The sequence below is a fragment of the Emys orbicularis genome, chromosome 7, assembly GCF_028017835.1.
Source record: "Emys orbicularis isolate rEmyOrb1 chromosome 7, rEmyOrb1.hap1, whole genome shotgun sequence".
NCBI classification, from domain to species: domain Eukaryota; kingdom Metazoa; phylum Chordata; order Testudines; family Emydidae; genus Emys; species Emys orbicularis.
The window spans coordinates 75996301-76016448 of NC_088689.1; the positions used below are offsets into that span (position 1 = coordinate 75996301).

At 48.1% G+C, this 20148-nt stretch overlaps 1 protein-coding gene across 1 annotated transcript in view; it reads right to left on the bottom strand.

Annotated features, from left to right (window-relative positions):
- The window catches only part of SEC24C (SEC24 homolog C, COPII coat complex component), a 69497-nt gene that overhangs the window by 17512 nt on the left and 31837 nt on the right, over positions 1-20148 (bottom strand). The window contains exons 7-9 of the mRNA XM_065407154.1: positions 19111-19222; positions 6668-6795; positions 682-820 (exon numbers count right to left, since the gene is read on the bottom strand). Coding sequence (XP_065263226.1) covers positions 682-820; positions 6668-6795; positions 19111-19222 — 379 coding nt within the window. The remainder of the gene's footprint in view (positions 1-681; positions 821-6667; positions 6796-19110; positions 19223-20148) is intronic.

Consider the following 20148-nt stretch of genomic DNA (forward strand, 5'->3'; position numbering starts at 1 on the left):
AGGATTGAACTCACAACCCTGGGTTTAGCAGGCCAATGCTCAAACCACTGAGCTATCCCTCCCCCCCATGTGATCATTTAGCTCAGGGGTCGGCAACGTTGGCACGCGGCTCGCCAGGGTAAGCACCCTGGCGGGCCAGGCCAGTTTTATTTACCTGCTGACGCGGCAGGTTCGGCCGATCGCGGCCCCCACTGGCCGCGGTTTGCCGTCCCGGGCCAATGGGGGTGGCGAAAAGCCGCGGCCAGCACATCGCTCACCCGCGCCGCTTCTCACCGCCCTCATTGGCCCGGGACAGCGAACCGCGGCCAGTGGGGGCCGCGATCAGCCGAACCTGCCGCGTCAGCAGGTAAATAAAACTGGCCCGGCCCGCCAGGGTAAGCACCCTGGCGAGCAGCGTGCCAACGTTGCCGACCCCTGATTTAGCTAGACAGGCAAACACACAAGGGGTACGGTTCAATTTACTTGTGCAATCAACTTTAGCATTTTAGACTTGAGCACTTAACTGTGTGCCTCAATGTACTTTTTGTGAAATATTTTGAAGAATAAAGAATTGCAGCGCAGAAGCCAACAAACTGTGCTCTACTCTGCTCTAGGGTTTTCTATGCCATGAAGACACCTCTAATGAAATCATTTCTTTGCACCTCCTTGAAACATCTTTCAGATTCTAGAAAAAAGGCTTACCCTCAGTGACGCAGCTGCAGAAGCAACACTGGAATCTCCTTCCACCCTCAATGAACTGCATAAAAGGACACATGTAGGCCTTGCACCGATTGCACCGTATAGGACCAGGTTCTCCATGGTCTACCAAATAGGGAGGGGCCTGAGGAGCAAAAGACAGGTCACATAGTAGTGGGAGGGGAAGTGTATATAGGCATCAAAGAACTTGAAACTTCCTCCTGGTAGACTATGCAGGCCTTAGCATTTTAACAGCGGTGGAGTCCAAGCGTTTGGAATACATTTCATAAATGCCTTATTGTCTCAAGCTCCTAGTGCAGGAGCTCTTCAGTGGGCTGCAGTTGTTAACAGTCAGAAGAGTGCAGTGAATACCAGAAGAAGTGGGGAAAGATTAAGTGCAGGAAGTATTTCCTTAGATGCTTTTGTGTAGTTGTGGGAATTCTTTTTGTATACTCAAATTAGCTGGCTTGTAAGTGTTTGGACTTTGGATCAGTGCTATTTAAAGATAACTTTTTTCTCCACTCAAGCTCATGTGCTGATATCTAACAGCCTGCCCTCTGCACTTTACCCCAAGGCCCATAGCAGTAACACGACAAGCCTCTTTCTACACCAGCCCAGTAAGATCAATTATTTGAGACTTTCTCAAATGCCATATTCCCATTCTCTCACAGAAAGTAACTCTAGGGAAACCCACTGCCAGATACAGAAAGGCTTACAACTGCTAGAATTAATTCCACTCCCAAAGGTGTAAATATCAGCCACTTCACTTTATGAAGCACATTTAACCTCTGAATTCTTTGTGAGAGACTGGGGGAAAATTCTGATCGTGCATCAAGCAACCGAATTTGAATTTAGCTGCTCAAGGACAAGAAAACATGGATGCCTCGATTTTCAGGCTGCAGTCTCATTATCTCAATTAAATTAAACGAAACTAAACTATTGTTGCTGCTGTGATTGTCTAACATATTTCTCTGCATTCTGCTTTGGACTACTGGGCCAAGCGTACTCATTTTTCATGAGACTATTATATACTCAGCTTTGTCCCACCTTTAATATAAAATTAAAATACCACTGCCACCACCATTCTGAGAGTCCGCACAGAGATAATTTCAAGTAAACAGCTAAATCAGTATACATCGGGGATGATGTCCATCTGGTTTGAAACCTAGGTCCGATCATGTTGAATAGCACTAGTTAAGCCCTCCCCTACTGCTGCCTGCTGTTGCATGCTCACTGTGACTATGCCCACAAATCTTTTGTTCCTGATTTCTCTTCAAGCCAGTAGAGAATTTCTTGACGGGGCTGGAAAGCAACTACATTTGGGCCATTCGCTCATATCTGCATCAAATCCTGGCGCGTGCCTCGCTGCAGATGCGTGGATGGTGGAAAGTGGAAAACCTAATCTTGTCTTTTGTAGTACTTAGTGGCCAACGAAAACAGTATTTCCATAGCAATGTATCCCAAAAGGCAGGTGGTCTAGTGGTTAAAAGTCAATGGCTTGGTCTATACTTTAAATTTAGATGGATGTAGCTACATTGCTCAGCAGTGTGAAAAATGCATACTCCTGAGCATAGGCACCAACTTTGTGGGAGTTCCAGGGCTGGAGCACCCATGGAAAAATAGTGGGTGCTCAGCACCCACCAGCCACAGCTGTTTGGCAGCACTGCGAGGGGTTTGAGGGAGGGCAGAAAGCAACGAGCAAGTGGCCCTGGGGAAGGGGGTGGAGTGAGGGCAGGGCCTTGGGGCACAGCAGGGGTGGAGCACCCCTGGGGAACAATAGAAGTCAGTACCTATGCCCCTGAGTGCCAGGGCTATGCTGACCTAATCCCCACTGTAGACATGAATAGGTTGACAGAAGAATGCTGAACTCCTGTTCAGGGAGGTGGGATATCTAGTGACAGAAAAACCCCATTATCCTGGTAGGATGCATCTACACTATGGCACTATAGCAGCATAGCTACAGCACTGGAGTTGTACAGCTGCAGTGCCCGTAGTGTAGACAAGCCTTTTTAAACATGTATGTGCAGCATCATGGTTTATGGATTTAGTAGTATTTAAGTGTAATCTTACACTTAAGACACTGATGTATGGCTCTCTGCTTTTCCTCCTCATTCATTCATTATCTGTGTTAAGTGGTCTAGGAACATTGATAGTTTGTATATTGTAATAGCAGCAAATTATATCACACCACTGTGTGAACTCAAAACACTGAAGCCATGCAAAAAGTGGTTGCTGTTGCCTCGTGAATCTGACATCCATATGTTCAACAGCAACTTCAACACAGATGTGATTTTTCTGTATCTGAGGCTTTAGAGAGAGACACATTTTCACCCCTTACAATGTGCCAACTTATTCCAAAGGATATGTTTTCTGACATAAGGGCCAGGATTGTCCTTCACTGCTTTGAGTTCCTGCATAGTGCTTTTCAGCTTTTCAAAACCTCAAACAGTATGATTCCATCCTAGAAAAGTTAGGGACTCCAGTCACAGTGTGTTTGTGGGCAATTCTATTTCATAATGCACCCGTAAATCTGCATAGCTTGACCTCTATGAATGTCGTTAATTCAAGCTGTATTCTGATAGTTTTTGATCACTGCTTTCAATGCTCATATGCGAAGAAAACATTCTTGAATTACAGACATTGATAAGCATCCTATCTTTTTACAGCCAAGCCAGAGTAGACAGTGTAGCAACTTTCAGAGATTAGCAAATTTAGCCACAGTGGGACAGTTTGATTGGATTAAGAGAACACTTGCAAGCTACAGGCTGCATTCATAGTTCAAAGTGCATCTCACAAATGGGAGTATCCACTGCTTGACTTTCTGGCCTTTAAATTATGCGACTATAGCTGAAAAAGTCAGACCTCATCTCTCCTCTCCCTAATCACGGATCACAGCCTTAACAGACAGCATATCCTCTTGGACTGGTGGTTGAACTCTGCCCATTCCCTTCCCTCCTCATTCCCTCAAACAGCTCAGTTCTACTGCTTTACCCAGCCCAATCTGCTCCCCCTATCCACAAGCAACACAGTTGTTTAGGCTATACTTCCATTCAGCCCTTCCAACCACCCTCCCTTCTGACAGTTCAACACTGCTTGTGCCTGATATCACTCAGCCCACCCCCTGCTTCCTCTGGTGGCCTTGTCCAGCAGCCAAGAAATCCAGTGTTTTCTTTGCCCACACAACACTTCGACCTGGGATTCTGGGCAATCGGATTTTTCTCAGCCTGACGTACTACCAGAAGAAAAGCACACTCCACGGGGCTAAGGAGTGCTCTGAGTGCTGTAAAACAAACACAACATACATCTGCACACCATACACTACTCATTCCTCGAGGCTGCAAAGTCCAACAGTTACTTCCTGAAGCCTCAAATGCTGTCAAACACAGGTACCATCTGGTGAGCAGGTGCTGGATTTTATACATTCTAGATTTGTCTGAATGCCTTGTTTTTAACAATCCTTGTTCTCCTCCCTCACACCCTGTACATATAACTTTAGCTCCATTTACAGGGCCTTATTTCTCTCAACGGGTGTGGGATACTCAGCTGAGCACTCATTTGTTAGCAGGGCCCCTTCACAAGGGAGCCAGCCCTTATCCACAGTCTAAAAGTTTCCAGTGCTGGGGGTTGAGTGAAGTCACTAAAGCAGCTTTTTGCCTTTGGCCACATTTTACTGGACATCACAAATCAACACATTTATTCAAAGCACACATACATCAAGGTTTGGAGAATGAGTATTGGGATGTACTTAATACTTCACTTCCACAGAATCACCGCTTCAAACCCCCACCCTCCCGTCTCTGAAATGAGGCCACATCTAATTATCCCCTTGTAGTTCCTTTTACTCACTCAGACGCCACACTACAGAAATTAATTTCAGGGCAATTCAGATTATCAAGAGTCAGAAAACAGATTTCCAAGACCTACAGACTACTCAATGGATTCTAATGCGAGTTGAACAAGCAAAGCACTTGATGGCTGAGCAGGCTGTACCACTCAATTTAGACATCCAGCCTGCAAGGAAATGGTGAATTCACTGTTAGGAACAGCAATAGACTCATAGACTTTAAGGTCAGAAGGGACCACTATGATCATCTAGTCTGACCTCTTGCACAACGCAGGCCACAGAATCCCACCCACCCACTCCTGTAACAAACCCCTAACCTATGCCTGAGTTATTGAAGTCCTCAAATCGTGGTTTAAAGACCTCAAGGTGCAGAGAATCCTCCAGCAAGTGACCCATGCCCCACGCTGCAGAGGAAGGAAAAACCTCCAGGGCCTCTGCCAATCTGCCCTGGAGGAAAATTCCTTCCCAACCCCAAATATGGCGATCAGCTAAACCCTGAGCATGTGGGCAAGACTCACCAGCCAGACACCCAGGAAAGAATTCTCTGTAGTAACTCAGATCCCACCCCATCTAACATCCCATCACAGATCATTGGGCATATTTACCTGCTAATAATCGAAGATCAATTAATTGCCAAAATTAGGCTATTCCATCATACCATCCCCTCCATAAACGTATCAAGCTTAGTCTTGAAGCCAGATATGTCTTTTGCCCCCACTACTCCCCTTGGAAGGCTGTTCCAGAACTTCACTCCTCTAATGGTTAAAGACAAGTAATGCAGGCCTGTAACTACAATGTGTATTCATAGCACTTACCTTTAAATTGCTCCACAATCTTTAAGCCTCTCAACAGCCTTGTAAGGTAGGCAAGGATTAGTCATGTTTTACAGATGCAAAGTGAAAGCAGCAGAGGAGTAACAGACTAAATCAGGGCAGAGACATGGACAGACCTCAGGCGTTCCTGGCACTCAGTGCTGTGCTCCACACACTGCCACATACACACACATGCATGTCACAAACAGCTAACTCAGTACTATTTGATACGCAATCTTATTTGATTCCACAGCTTCATCTGCTAGAAAAGATTTCTCTTCAGTGACTTGGAACCATTTTAAGTAGCTATGGCAGAACGAGCCAGGTGGGCCGGGGAGAGGGTGTGAAGGGGAGCGGGAGCCGGGCGAGTGAGCGGTGCTGCCAATGAACAGTTTAGCCACACAGCAATTGACTTGTTTGGCGAGAGGTGTGGGGAGAGTTAAGAAGAAACTAGCTGAACTCTGCTGATAAAGTGGGGAATCTAAAGTACTTATTTACTTGAGGGCATTCTGCGCCAAAAAATTAAAATTTCTGCAAATTTTATTTGTCAAATAAATGTGGAGGCTCAGCGGGAGGGTTTGGGTATGAGGGAGTCTGGATGCATGGGGGTTGGGAGGATGGGGGAGCAGCTCCCTGTACAGTGATCCCTTCCCCCTGCAGCTGAGGAGCGATGGCTGCAGGAAACACGTTGGGAGGAGTGGGGGAGAGGGAAGAGAACGAAGGGGGGCAGTTTGCAGAGCTTCCTGCAGCCAGGGGAGAAATTTGGGGGTGGGTCTGACAGCCCCGGATGCTGTGCAGGGGAAGAGGAAGTCCTGCCCTCCCCATCCCAGCCAGGACTAGCAGCTGAGCCCAGCGCAGGGTAGGAGGCACCAGCCAGGTCTTCCCCAATCCCACCCCCTGCACCACAGTGATTTACCTCTCTGCCAGCTGCCTTGGGCACCCGAAACATACTGCTGGGGAGGGTTATATGAACGGTCTTGTGGCTTCCTTTTCCTTCCCAGTCAGAAAGTCATTTTTCTGCAGGGAAGCAAAGAAATCTGCGGGGGATATAAATCCTGCGCATGCGCAGCGATGCAGAATTCCCCCAGGAGTAAATAATATTGTAGTGGTCAAATTCTTCAGTTCTTTCATAGAACATAGCATAGCCCACTCATGCCTAACAATTACTTGACAGTGTACATTTGTTGAGAACTGGTGCTTGCTTAATCTTCATCCTCTAAACTCTCCTTCCACAAAAATTTAAATTATCTAGCTCCCATAGACAGTCATATACTGAATAAACGAGCTGCCAGGAGTTCAGAGTCTCTTAACTGCAGGTCCAGGATGTTGCTCTCACCTCATCTGTGGGTAGCATAGCCAGTGGTTTTATGACAGCAGCTAGGGGAACCTGGGATTGTTTGGCCATATCTGAGGTGCAAGGAATATTGTAAGATGTGCATCTTATGTAGCGAGGGCTCGCGTTACCTGGAGGGAAGAACAGAGATAAATACAGGGCTTTAATAAAGGTTATATTTCTATATTAACGTAATTATCATGGGCAACATGTCAAGTCATAATGCAGACTTTCCGGCTCTAAGGGTTGTAGAGATTCCATTTTTAATGCAAACAGCCTCTGTGTCTGGCAGTATAGAAAAAGTGACATGACTGCAGAATAAGTGTATTTATACACTTTTGAAAATGTGGGAGTGATAGCTGTCCCTGTAATCAGACATAACGCAGGCAGATATAGGGAAATCTTTCCCCTTCTCACCCAACCCCCAGATCAAGCAATGCCTCTCATTCATGAGATAAACACCATAATTAAGGTTTCCTCACCACCGTGGTGGCTGGAAGCTGTGGGGTTCCCCCTTTGCCCACGGCAGCTGGGAGCTGCAGGGTGACCATATTTCCCAAAGAGAAAATGGGACATCCCAGCTGCTTGCCCGAGGCATCCCCCTCTCCTCGTGCGAGGTTGTCTCCCGTCGCTGGAACCCTGAGGAGGGCCTCCTCAGGAGTCTGTCACCTGTCACTGGAACTATGCAGGGGGCCCTCTTGCTTGTTGCTGTTGTCGCTGGAACCCACTGGGCCCCACTGTCTGTCAGCTCCAGAGTCCTGCAGCCCCTGAGGCTGAAGCAGAGAATGTCATGGAGGTCTCCAGAGGTCACAGATTCCGTGACTTCCATGACCTCCGTGACATAAACGTAGCCTTAACCATAATGCATTTCTATTCCTAGAGCTCTGTGTTCCCACAGATCCAGTGGATATAGTGTATTTAGATTTTCAGAAAGCCTTTAACAAGGTCCCTCACCAAAGGGTCTTAAGCAAAATAAGCAGTCATGAGATAAGAGGGAAGATTCTCTCATGGATTGGTAACTGATTAAAAGATAGGCAACAAAGGGTAGGAATAAATGGTCAGTTTTCAGAATGGAGAGAAGTAAATAGTGGTGTCCCCCAGGGATCTGTACTGGGCCCAGTCCTATTTAACATATTCATAAACGATCTGGAAAAAGGGGTAAACAGTGAGGTGGCAAAATTTGCAGATGATAGAAAACTACTGAAGATAGTTAAGTCCCAGGCAGACTGCGAAGAGCTACAAAAGGATCTCACAAAACGGGGTGACTGGGCAACAAAATGGCAGATGAAATTTAATGTTGACAAATGCAAAGTAGTGCACATTGGAAAACATAATCCCAACTATAAATATAAAATGATGGGGTCTAAATTAGCTGTTACCACTCAAGAAAGATCTTGGAGTCATTGCGGATAGTTCTCTGAAATCATCTACTCAATGTGCAGCGGCAGTCAAAAAAGCAAACAGAATGTTGGGAATCAAGAAAGGGATAGATAATAAGACAGAAAATATCATATTGCCTCTATATAAATCCATGGTACGCCCTCACTTTGAATACTGCATGCAGATGTCGTTGCCCCATCTCAAAAAAGATATATTGGAATTGGAAAAGGTTCAGAAAAGGGCAAAAAAATGATTAGGGGTATAGAACAGCTTCTGTTTTAGGTGAGATTAATAAGACTGGGATTTTTCAGCTTGGAAAAGAGGTGACTAAGGGGGGATATGATAGAGGTCTATAAAATCATGAGTGGTATAGAGAAAGGAAATAAGGAAGTGTTATTTACTCCTTCTCATAATACAAGAACAAGGGGCCACCAAATGAAATTAATAGGTAGCAGGTTTAAAACAAACACAAGAAAGTATTTTTTCACGCAATGCACTGTCAACCTCTGGAACTCCTTGCCAGAGGGTGTTGTGAAGGCCAATACTATAACGAGGTTAAAAAGGGAGCTATATAGATTCATGGAAGATAGGTCCATCAATGGCTATTAGCCAGGATGGGCAGGAATGGTGTCCCTAGCCTCTATTTGCCAGAAGCTGGGATTGGGTGACAGGGCATGGATCACTTGATGATAATCTGTCTGTTCATTCCCTTTGGGGCACCGGTCATAGGCCACTGTCAGAGGACAGGATACTGGGCTTGATGGACCTTTGGTCTGACCCAGTATGGCCATTCTTATGTTCATAAAACTGCCAATGCACCTCAGTTCTGATGTGTAACACCCCTGCTACTCCAGTATGGATGCACCTCTCAGTTGTACCCATGAAACTGAGTTCTTCTTCGAGTGCTCCCACATGTCTATTCCAACATAGGCTTTTGCATGCCCCAAGTACAATTGCCAGAATTTTTTCCCTTTGTAGTACCCATCGGGTCGGCTTCAGCGCCCTCTGGTGCCATGTGCTCATAGCACTGGTATAAAGGGCCCCACTGACCCCACGCCCCTTCAGTTCCTTCTTACCGCCTATGACGGTTGCTGGAACTTCCCTCATTGCTCAGGTAATTTCTCCCAGTGTTTTTTTCTTCTCTTTTCTAGTGCATATAGTTATTGTAGTTTACTTAGTGAGTTTTGGACACCTCTATACTTGGTTGGAGAGACTTGTCTGTGCTCCGGTACCAGGGCATGCCTTAGTCACCAGGCCTCAAGTCCTTTGCTTCCTGCGGCAAGTCGATATCCTTAAGTGACCTGTACTCAAGCTGTCTCAAGTGCTTAGGGGAAGATCAGAAAGACTGTTGCCAGATCTGCAGGGACATTAGACCCCCACCAAGAAAAGACCAGGAGGCAAGGCTGAAGGTCCTCCTCATGGACGCATCCCTAAGACTAGCATTGGAGCCACATTCAGACTTGGCACCAAGCACCTCAGCTTTGGTGCTGAGTGCTCTTCTCACCAATTGAGAGTTCTGGCACTGATTCTCCTCCCTGGCGCCTCAGAAGCAGCATTGTAAGCACCAGGAGAAGAGTTGTTCCCCAGTGCTGAAAGGAAGCAGGCCAGGGGATCTTGATAGAGTGAGACCTGTGTCGAGCCGCTCTCCCTCTCCAGCACCGCAGCACCCACCTCCACCAGTCTCAGTACCACCACAAGCGCCGCTAATTCCAGTGCGGAAAGTGCCATCCTCCAGCAGACACTGTACCGGTCAGTTTGTGGTACCGTCAACCCTAGAGGCATTTGCGGCTGCTAGAGACCTGCTCACTCTCCCGGTCCCAGAGATTCAGGACTGCACTGCTGGTACCGATGAGCAGCAGAGAGCTATCCTCCAGCTTTCATGCGGCACCACTAGGGGAGCCTCGGCTCAGACTTCTCCGCGACACCGTTCGCCAGCACTGAGAGAGAGTCAGCACTGCCTTAGTCTCCCCCCACAGCCTGTCTTCCTCATTGGAGTCTAAATTGTGGTCCTACTCTCCCCACTGTCAGGACCACCCGCACTACTCCCCACACTATTCCTATCCTGCTGTGGCCTCAGGTGCCATGGTGCCCCCAAACACTTGGCCTCCAGGACTGTGGGGACCGGCACTCATGCAATGGCCTTTTTGGAAACCATGGGGGTTCCCCCAGGCCAGGGCACCGTTATGAGGCGTTCGTATTCTGTGACCTCAGAAAGTAGGGCACCTCCGGTACTGCACCGCGAGACCCCAGACCCAGACTCCGGTGCCAAGCCCAGGGCCAAACCTCAAGAGGAGGTCCCACAGGTCTTGGAAGGGCAGAGGCCCCTCAACCAGCCTTAGCCTCTTCCTTCTCTTCCCCAGAAGAGGCAGTGGTGGCTATTGTGTGTCCCCACCTCAAGATGACCACAAGGCCCACCAGGACTTCTTAAAGCAGGTGGCCTCGAACTTGGGTCTCTCCAAGCTGACGTGGTCAAAGAGACGACACACTGTTTATTGGACATTTTGTCAGCAGCGGGTCCCTCAAGAGAGGCTCTACCCCTTAACAAGGCGATCATGGACCCGGTTAGAGCGCTTTGGCAGACCCCCGCACCACTCCTATGGCCAAAAGGACAGAGCGCAAATACTTCATATCAGCCAAGGGGTATGAATTTCTGTTTTCACACCCTCCTTCAGGGTCTCTAGTGGTGGCGGCCATCAACGTGAGGGCCTGTCAAGGTCAAGCAGGGCCCACATCCAAGACAAAGGAGTCCAAAAGCTGGGCTTGTTTGGCTGAAATGTCTATTCGACGGGTGAGCAACTTTGAATAGCAAACCAGCAAGCATTGCTAGGTCGCTATGATTTTAATATGTGGGAGATGCAAAAATTTAAGGACATGCTCCCCCAAGAGGGCAGACAGGAGTTCTCTTCACTAGTGGAAGAAGGGAAGAAAGTAGCTAAGGCCTCCCTGCAGGCAGCCTTGGATACCACCGATTCTACATCCAGATCGATGGCCACAGCTGTTCTAATGCAAAGAAGCTCATGGTTATAATCTTCGGGGTTTCCTCAGGAGGTACAGCAAACCCTCCAGGACCTCCCATTCGAAGGGCCCTTGCTCTTTTCATAGCAAATAGACACTAAACTCCACGGACTTAAGGACTCTAAAGCGACCCTAAAATCTGAGTCTGTATTTGCCGGTAGCATCCAGAAAACACTACAGGCCTCCACAGACTGGACACTATTTTGCGCAGCCTGCCTTGCAAGATCATCGGAGAAGGAAGAACAAAGGGTACAGGCGTAGGCCCCTTCTCCCAACCTCCTCCTCAGGCCGGCAATCTTCCCCTGCCACTTGGGCAGCTCAAAGCACTCATTTTGATGAGATGCTTGAGGAAGCCATCTCAGTCCCCTCAGTTTTTGATCCAGTTACCCCTTTGTTTTCTAACCGACTCTCCCGCTTCCTCAACGCCTGGACCCACATTATCTCGGACTGTTGTGGTCTAAGCACAATAGAATTAGGTCATACCCTCCAATTTTTATCCACCCTGCTCTCCTCCCTGTCCCTCTTCAGGGACCCTTCTCACAAGCAACTGTTGGAACAAGAAGTCCAATGTCTCCTTTGGGTGGGAGCTTGGAAGAGGTTCTGCACCATCTAAGAGGAAAGAGGTTTTATTGCTGTTACTTGCTAATTCTGAAAGCCAAGGGGAGCACTCAGACCAATCCTAGACCTGCATCATCTCGACCACTATCTCAAGAGCTATAAGTTCCACACGGTCTCCATCATTCCTTTGCAGAATCCAGGGGATTGGTATGCTACCCTTGACCTAAAAAGGACACACACTTCTACATGTCTATTTTCCAAGGACACAGAAGGTTCCTAAGATTTGTCATGAACCAGACTCATTATCATTTCATGGTTCTCCCATTTGGCCTGTGTGGCAAACCCAGGACAAACAGCTACAAAAGGGGGGGGGAGTAGTAATCAGTCCCAGGGGGTTAAAAAGGCCTCTCCCAAGCCACTGAGGAGAGAGAACCATGGGGAAATAAAGTTCAGCTGGGCAAGGGGTTACCAGGGAACTAATTAGGTTCAGCTGGCTCCAACTGCTTGGGACCTTTTTAAACCCTCCCCAGCGTGGAAGGGAGGGGGGAGAGAGAGTGAGAGAAGCAGGGAAGCTGCCAGTAAGTTAGGAGCAGCAAGGCTCTGAACCCTTCCTGCAAGGAAGGCCGCACTCTGTCCCCAGAAGGGAAGATAAACAAGCACAAGGGACTGACTGAGGGAAGGAATAGCCAAACCCTGTGCTACCTACAAGGATTTGCTTTGCCCAAGCCTGTGTCTCCAAGGCTAAAAAGGACTGAGCCTGCTGAGGAGAAGAAGGTACTTTGCCACACCTGTCAGCCGCCCCACAGGTCTTCTCCAAATATATGGTAGTAGTAGCAGTTTTCCTCAGGAGAAAGGGAGTTCACGTATTCCTGTATCTCAACGACTGGCTAATCTAAGGCCGGTCCACAGCTCAGGTGGAATCAGACATCCATTTCATCCGACCGACTTTCCTGGCCTTAGGTCTACTAATGAATGATCAGAAATCCACCCTTATACCTGTACAAAGGATAGAGTTCATAGGGGTGGTTCTCAACTCCGTACAGGAAAGGCCTTACTTCTGGAGGATCGTGTTCCCTTCAGACACATCTGATCACCACAGTCTGGATGTGCTTGAGCCTCCTGGGTCATATGGCATCATGCACATATGTGGTGCAACATGTGAGGCTATGTCTCAGAACTTTCCAGGCCTGGCTGTCCACTGTATATTCACCTTTGTGACATCATCTGGACATGGTACTCACCCGTCCCACCCCAGAGCCTTGATTCGTTGACTTGTTGGTGGAACCAATGCACTGTCTGTGAAGGAGTACCTTTCAAGGCCCCAACCGTCATTGTCGCTGTTCTCCGACGCCTCAGCGCTGGGTTGGAGAGCTCACCTAGGGTGCCTCAGGACTCAAGGCCTATGGTCCCACAAAGAGCTCTCTTCATATCAATATCAGGGAACTTGGGGGCAGTCCACCTAGCCCGCCAAGCGTTCCTGCCCCACATTACAGACAAGGTTGTTTCGGTTCTCACGGACAATACAACTGCCATGTACTACATCAACTGCCAGGGCGGAGCACATTCTTCCCCCCTATGTCAGGAGGCAATCTGACTGTGGGAGTTCTGCATCACACACTCCATTTATCTAGAAGAGAGGGTTACTCACCTTGTGCAGTAACTGAGATTCTTCGAGCTGTGTCTCCTTGTGGGTGCTCCACTTTAGGTGATTGTGTGCCCTGCACCTCTAGTCGGAGAATTTCAACAGCAGTACCTGGTTAGGCCACACATGCGCTCTCCTTGTCTCACGTCTGTGTTGGCAGTTGATTAATGGTGTGTTGCTTCCCCCATCTCAGTTCCTTCTCTACCACAGAGTATTGATAACTCCGAAGTAGAGGGGAGAAGAGAGGGTAGTGGACCATCCACAGAGGGACACATCTCGAAGAACCTCATTCACTGCACAAGGTGAGTAACCCTCTCTTCTTCGAGTGATGTCCCTGTGGGTGCTCTGCTTTAGGTGACTGTATAGCAGTGCCCCTTGGTGGCAGGAGGGATTTGGAGTTAGTTCTGAATAGACATTCTGAATAGACGTGTCCCAGCCGCGTGTCAGATGCTGAGACCTGATCAATAACGTAGTGTTGTTTGAATGTGTGAGGTGATGTCCAAGCTGTATATGTCGGTAATAGGCATGTTGTTCAGGACGGCTATTGATTTGGCTACAGATCTTGTGGAGTGTGTTCTAACCCGTGAAGGGGGTTGTAGGTCATATTGCCGGTAACAGAGCTGGATGCAATCTGAAATCCATCTGGAAAGTCTCTGATTAGATATGGGTTTGCCTCTGGAACATTTCTCCCACACATCTCGCAGACATGATGGCAACTAGAAAGGCCACTTTCATGGAAAGATGTAGTAGAGAACACATAGCCAAAGGTTCGAATAGGGCAGTTGTGAGGGATCAAATCACTAAGATGAGGTCCCATGGGGCGCTGGCGCTCTGGGATCTGGGTAGAGGTTGCATACTCCCTGGAGAAAGCTTTTGGTAATTGGGTGAGCAAAGGCTGAAACACTGTCCACTTTGCCATAGAATGTTGTAATGCCAGCCAGATGTGCTTGTATTGAACTCATTAAAAGGCCAGATTTCTTAAGGTAAAGCATGTAGTCCAGGACCAATGATATGGTAGAGGTGATGGCATCAATTTGTTTGTTTAGGCACCTCGTGTGGAATCTCTTCCATTTATGGAGGTACATAACTCGTGCAATGGGCTGTCTGTTGTTTAGCAAGAGGTCTTCAACATCCTCAGAACAAGTTATCTCCTCGCCTTGGAACCACTGAGGAGCCAGGCTCTGAGATGGATCGACTCCAAGTTTGGATGCAGAGTCTGACCCGCTTCCTGAGCAAGGAGATTTGGAAGAAGCAGGAGAAGACGTGGGGGCATGATGACATCTGTTGCAGTATGGGTACTAGGTTTGCCTGGGCCATGCGGGTACTATCAGAATGATTTTGGCTTAATCGATTCTGATCTTATGCAAGACCCTGGACAGCAATGGGGTAGGAGGGATAGCATACAGGAAGGATGTATCCCATAGGATGAAAAATGCACCGCCTCTGGATCCTGGCCCCAGATCCGCTCTGTAGCAAAAATTTGGGCATTTGCTGTTCTGTTTTGTGGCGAATAAGTCTAGCAACCATAGTTGAAAAATGCTCTGGATCACACAGGTGTTGATTTTCCACTACTGATCGTTCGAGAACCTTCGACTTAATGTGTCAGCTGTGACCTTCTGAGACCCCAGGAGGTAGGTGGCTGATATGGTGATGCTGTGTTGGATGCACCATGTCCAGAGCTTTATGGCCTCCGTACATAGGGAGTGTGACCTCGGTTCCTCCCTGTTTGCTTATGTGGAACATGCAGGCCACATTGTCCATCACAATCTGTATGTTTCTGTTTTTGACCAGAGTCATGAAATGTGGACAGGCATTGCAAACTGCGAGCAGTTCAAGTACATTGATGTGGAGTGTTGATTTAGAAGGAGACCATCTTATCTATACTGTGAGGTTGCCTAAGCAGGCACCCCATCCCAGTAGAGGCATCCGTTGTGATTATCATTTTGGGAGGAAGCTGTAGGAAAGGGACACCTATGCAGATGTTGCGTGGGTGAGTCCACCATTGTAACGAGTCCTTGACCTTTACTGGCATGCTTAGAAGTTTGTTCAAACTGCGTTTGTGTGGGGCGTACACTGTCTTGAGCCAAACCTGCAAGCAGTGCACCTGCAGCCTGCTGTGTTTCACCACGTATGCGGTCGTTACCATGTGACCTTGTAGTTGGAGACAGGTTCTGGCGGATATCTGTGGGCTGTGCACCAAGGTATTGATGAGGTTCATTAGAGGGGCAAATCTCTGAGGAGGTAATGATGCTGTTGCTTCTAGAGAATTTAGATGGGCGCCAATTAAGTCCAGTTTCTGAACTGGCGTTAGTGTGGACTGTTGGACATTTATTAGTAGACTGAGACTTGTGAAGAGCGACATTGTCTGTTGCATGACTGTGATGTCTTCTTCCCAAGTGTGAGTCTTGACTGGACAATCGTCTAAGTAGGGGGTATATTGTGACCCCGTGCTTGCAAAGGTCTGTCGCTGCCACAGCAAGGACTTTGGAAAATACCAAAGAGGCCGTGGAAAGGCCAAAGGGTAGTACTGTATATTGGAAATAGTTCTGTCCCAGTATGAATTGAAGAAATTTCCTGTGAGTTGGATGTATAGCAAGGTGAAAATATGCATCTTGAAGGTTGAGGGCCACAAATCAATCCCCTTGTTCCAGTGCTGGAATGACTGTAGATAACAACCATCCTGAATTGTGTGTTCTGACAAATTTGCTTAGCTTCCTGAGATCAAGGATAGGTGACACCACCCTCCAGACTTCTTCTGGTTAAAAAAAGTGGGAACAGAAGCCCTTCCCTCTGATGTACCGAAACTGGCTTTAGCACCCGCAGGTGTAGGAGATGTTCTTCTTCCAGTCTCAGGAGGGGCTTGTGAGGCATCCCTGAAGAGGGATGGGGAGGGAGGATGGGTGATAAGGCTGGAGGGGGAACTGGATGGCATAGCCAATTTTGATGATTTCCAGTCCTCATCTGTTGTAAGTGATAGTTCGCCAAGTTGGATAGAATGGTATTAGACAGTTGGTAAAAGGATGGTTGGCTGGTTGGAAGTGGTGCTGGCAGCAAGAGTTGGGGGAGGTTTGTCAAGCCCTGGACCAAACATTCAAATCTGCTGTTTAGATGTTGATTGTTGGGATGTAGTGGGTTGGGAAGAGTTTGATCTGCTTCTGGTCGGTCTCTGCCTATGTCTCTGGTTATCGTATTGTCTCGGTTGCTGTGTGTACGGGGCCTGTCTGGGACGCTGTGATGTATAATACCTGCCTTGTTGTTTATGTTTTGTTGCAGGTATATAAACACTAAGATCTGAGAGTGGTCCTCGAATCTTTCAATGAGAGGAGTGACTTGTCAGTCTTACCAGCAAACAGTATTCGACCCTTGAAGGGAAGGCATACTTCAGAGCCCCCTACCAGGGAGCAAAAAGGCGTCTGACAGGGAGCCTCTACCCATTCCCCAGACTGAGCAGAACGCATGGCATTTCCTATTCTGACGGGACATGAACAAGTCCACCTGGGGAGTCCCCCACTTCTGGAAGATCAGCCTGACCACCTCTGGATGGAGCGACCACTTGTGGCAAGACGAGAAGGTTCTGCTGAGGCGATCTGCTAACACATTCCAGGCCTCAGGCAGATATGCGGCTACCAGATGGATGGCATGCTGCACACAAGTCCCAAAGGCGGAGAGTTTCTTGGTAAAGAGCCAACGACCTGGCTCAGTCCTGTCTGTTGATGTAATATATTGCGGTGCTTTTGTCTATCAGGACCTGCACCACCCTGCCCTTCAGGTGGGGCAGGAACGTCTGGCAGGCCAGGCAAACCGCTTCAAGCTCCCTGACATTTATGTGATGGTTCCTGAAAGGCTCTGGCTCGAGTGGAGTTGAGAGCCGCCCCAATGAACTCTATTCGTTGCACCGGCTGTACGGTCGAATTCTTTTAGTTTACCAACAGGCCCAGGTCAGGGCAGGTGGAATGTATGAGCTCGAGGCAACATTGCACCAGTTCCCAAGATCTGTCCTTGATGAGCCATGGGGGTGGGTATACCAGGCCACCACCTGATCCGGGGAGGACGACGACTACTGGGTTACCAGGGGAGGCCCCAGGAAATCATTCCTCGTCGGGAAAGAGGGTTTTGGGGTGGGTGCTTGCTCCTCTACCCTGGCCCTGGAGTTTCCCATCTGCACTGAGCTCGGTGCCGCCGGTTGCTGCTCTGAGGCGGTGGCTGAGGAGTGGATTGATGGAGGCATCGGCATCACAGGCATGCCCCACACGCCCCAGTAGGGCCACTGCACCAGCCACCGGCCTCGCTGCCATGACGGAATCGCGAAGGTGAATGCAGCCTCAGGTGCCCAATTACACTGATGCCGTCGCAGTGAAGGGCTGAATTCCCTTTCCGTACTGGAGAAATCACCTTCCGGTGACCACAGAGAGGACGTAGAAGCTTGCGTCTGGCGGCTAACCATCGCCGCGGGAGACCGGTGCCTCGAGAAGGTGGATCAGGGACAGGGGGATCAGTACCGCAATGCAGAGCGCTCCCACGGTCTAGGAGACTGAGATCTGTACCGAGGAGACAGCCAGTGGGAGGATGACCGGTGCTGGCGGTACGATGACCGGTGCCTTCCTCTGGCGACCCACGTTGAGAGGGCGGAAGACCGTGACTGCAGTGCCAGTGATCTAGGACATCCTGTAGAAGACGGAGACCTGGGACGTGGAGATGGAAAATGCTGTCTCGATTCCGGAGACCAGCGTCATTTGCCGACCCTCTTAGGGGTCTTTACCGCAGGCTTGCCCTTGCCTTTGCCGTGACCCACAACACACGTGGTGCTGGCAACACTGGTAGAGGCCTCTGCTCTCTGGGCACTGGGAAAGCCTGTGAAGGCATTGGCCCTGCCACCAGTCTGGGTCTTCTACTGCTTTCTGGAGTCAGTGGCGGATCCCTCGGGGAGCGAGCAGGGGCCTCATCAGGGGAGGGAGCAGGGGGGAGGGGGCGGCAGATCCCCATGTGGCTCCAGTGTGGGCTGTTGGCCCAAACTGGGACAAAAGTTTTTACAGATGCAACACTTACAGATGCGTCACATATGTGATTCCCCCAAGCCCTTGAGGCAGCTGCTATGGGGGGTCACTAAGAGGCATAGGCCTGTTGCAGTCAGAGCAGGGCTTAAAACCTGGAGACCGGGCCATGCCCTGCTTGGGACAAAGTCACTACTAGGACTCTCTCTCTCTAACTACACTACTTAACTACTTACTAACTAACTACTGTAAACAAACTATTTACAAGGCCCTAAAGACTGGAGTAGAAGAACTGCTAATCCTTGCTACGCAAGGGAAAGGCGCTTTGACTAACCACCATGGGTGGTAAGAAGGAACTGGGAGGGCGTAGGGCCGGTGGTGCCTAATATACCGATGCATGAGTGCAGCACTCAAGAGGGCACCACAGCTGACCCTACAGATACCACTAAGGCAAAAATCTCCAACGGCCGCACACGTGGGCGCATGCACACCTAGAATGGAATTGACATGAGCAGGCACTTGAAGAAAAACTTTTTTTCTGGCTTTTTAAACACACTTTGCTATGCTAGCTTTTATGCCTTCCCCAAAGAAGTGTCGATTGTTTTTACTGGTTGATTAGTTCTACGTGGACAAAACATCCAATGGAGTCCAAGTTAGGGCTATACTCATTTCACTTGTGACCTGAAACAGAATTTGAACTCAGGCCGCTATTGGTAAAAAGCTAGTGCATTGGCCCCTGCACCACAAAGGGAACATTCTTCAGACTTCTCCATTAAGAATGTCTGATAATAATGTAATTGGATCTCTGGTAATGTGCTTTTTTTGGGGAGGACCTACGGAGGGAGTGAACAGTATTTTACCTTGATCTTTCACCAGAAAATTGGTAGTAACGAGGGGTGGGACCTGCCCTCTAACTCCAGTGATGAATGGCTCTGATCCACGGTTATTTCTGTCATCTTCAATTACTTGGATCTAGAATGGAAAGCAGCATGTTAGCCACAGCAGGCTCCATTTCATGAAGACACGGGTGGGGGAACATAGAATCTGCAGTTACAAAGCAGTCAGACAGGGATTGGGACAAACATTACTATCTCTAAGAATTGAGACACCTAGACCTAGTTTAAACTTTACCAAGCAGTCAGCTCTTATTGTTTACAAATTGGGAATAAGACAAGAGATGGGTTTATTTCAACAACAAAAAACCAACATATTTTAACCCCCCTTCCCAGTTTTCTGTTTTAATTATTTTGAAGATTGGCATATTTTACATTTTAAGATCTGGACTCACTTAAAGCAAAATTTGGCCCAAGAAAATAATTTCTAACAGTATTCTGCTCTTTACTGCTCCCCAATATACTCTGTTGAAACTACAGTCACAGCCAGATCTCTCTGGCAGCTTTGTTATAGATTCCAAATATCTTTCAGTTTGCACTTCCTTTTTTGCCTGCTTTTTCTTTCTGAGCTGTTAAGTTCCCGGTATTTTCACAAAGTGAAGCTGTTCCACTGTATATGTGATTAGACTCTGACCTAAAGTAATCTGAAAACTCAGAAGTGATCAAATTCCTTCTACATAGTGCTCACTCTAGTTCATACTTTGAGATTTTGGGACCGAGGCCAGTCTGCAACCCAGACTGTTACAGATCATTCAAGCTGAGCTCGACAGGATTTTAACAGTGTTAAATCCACTAGTTACCGTGATAAACTTGTTTAAAAGAATACGTCTAATTAGAGATTATGCATTATGAAGTTCAACAGCAATTCTGGATTAAAAGTATCCACTGAACTCTGCCACAGAATGGGAGAGTTTAGTCTAGAAAGATTTAGCCCTTGCAACTACCTTTTCAGTACCTATGCCAAATCCAGTTTAAGCATTAATCTAGCACTGATCCTACTGAACG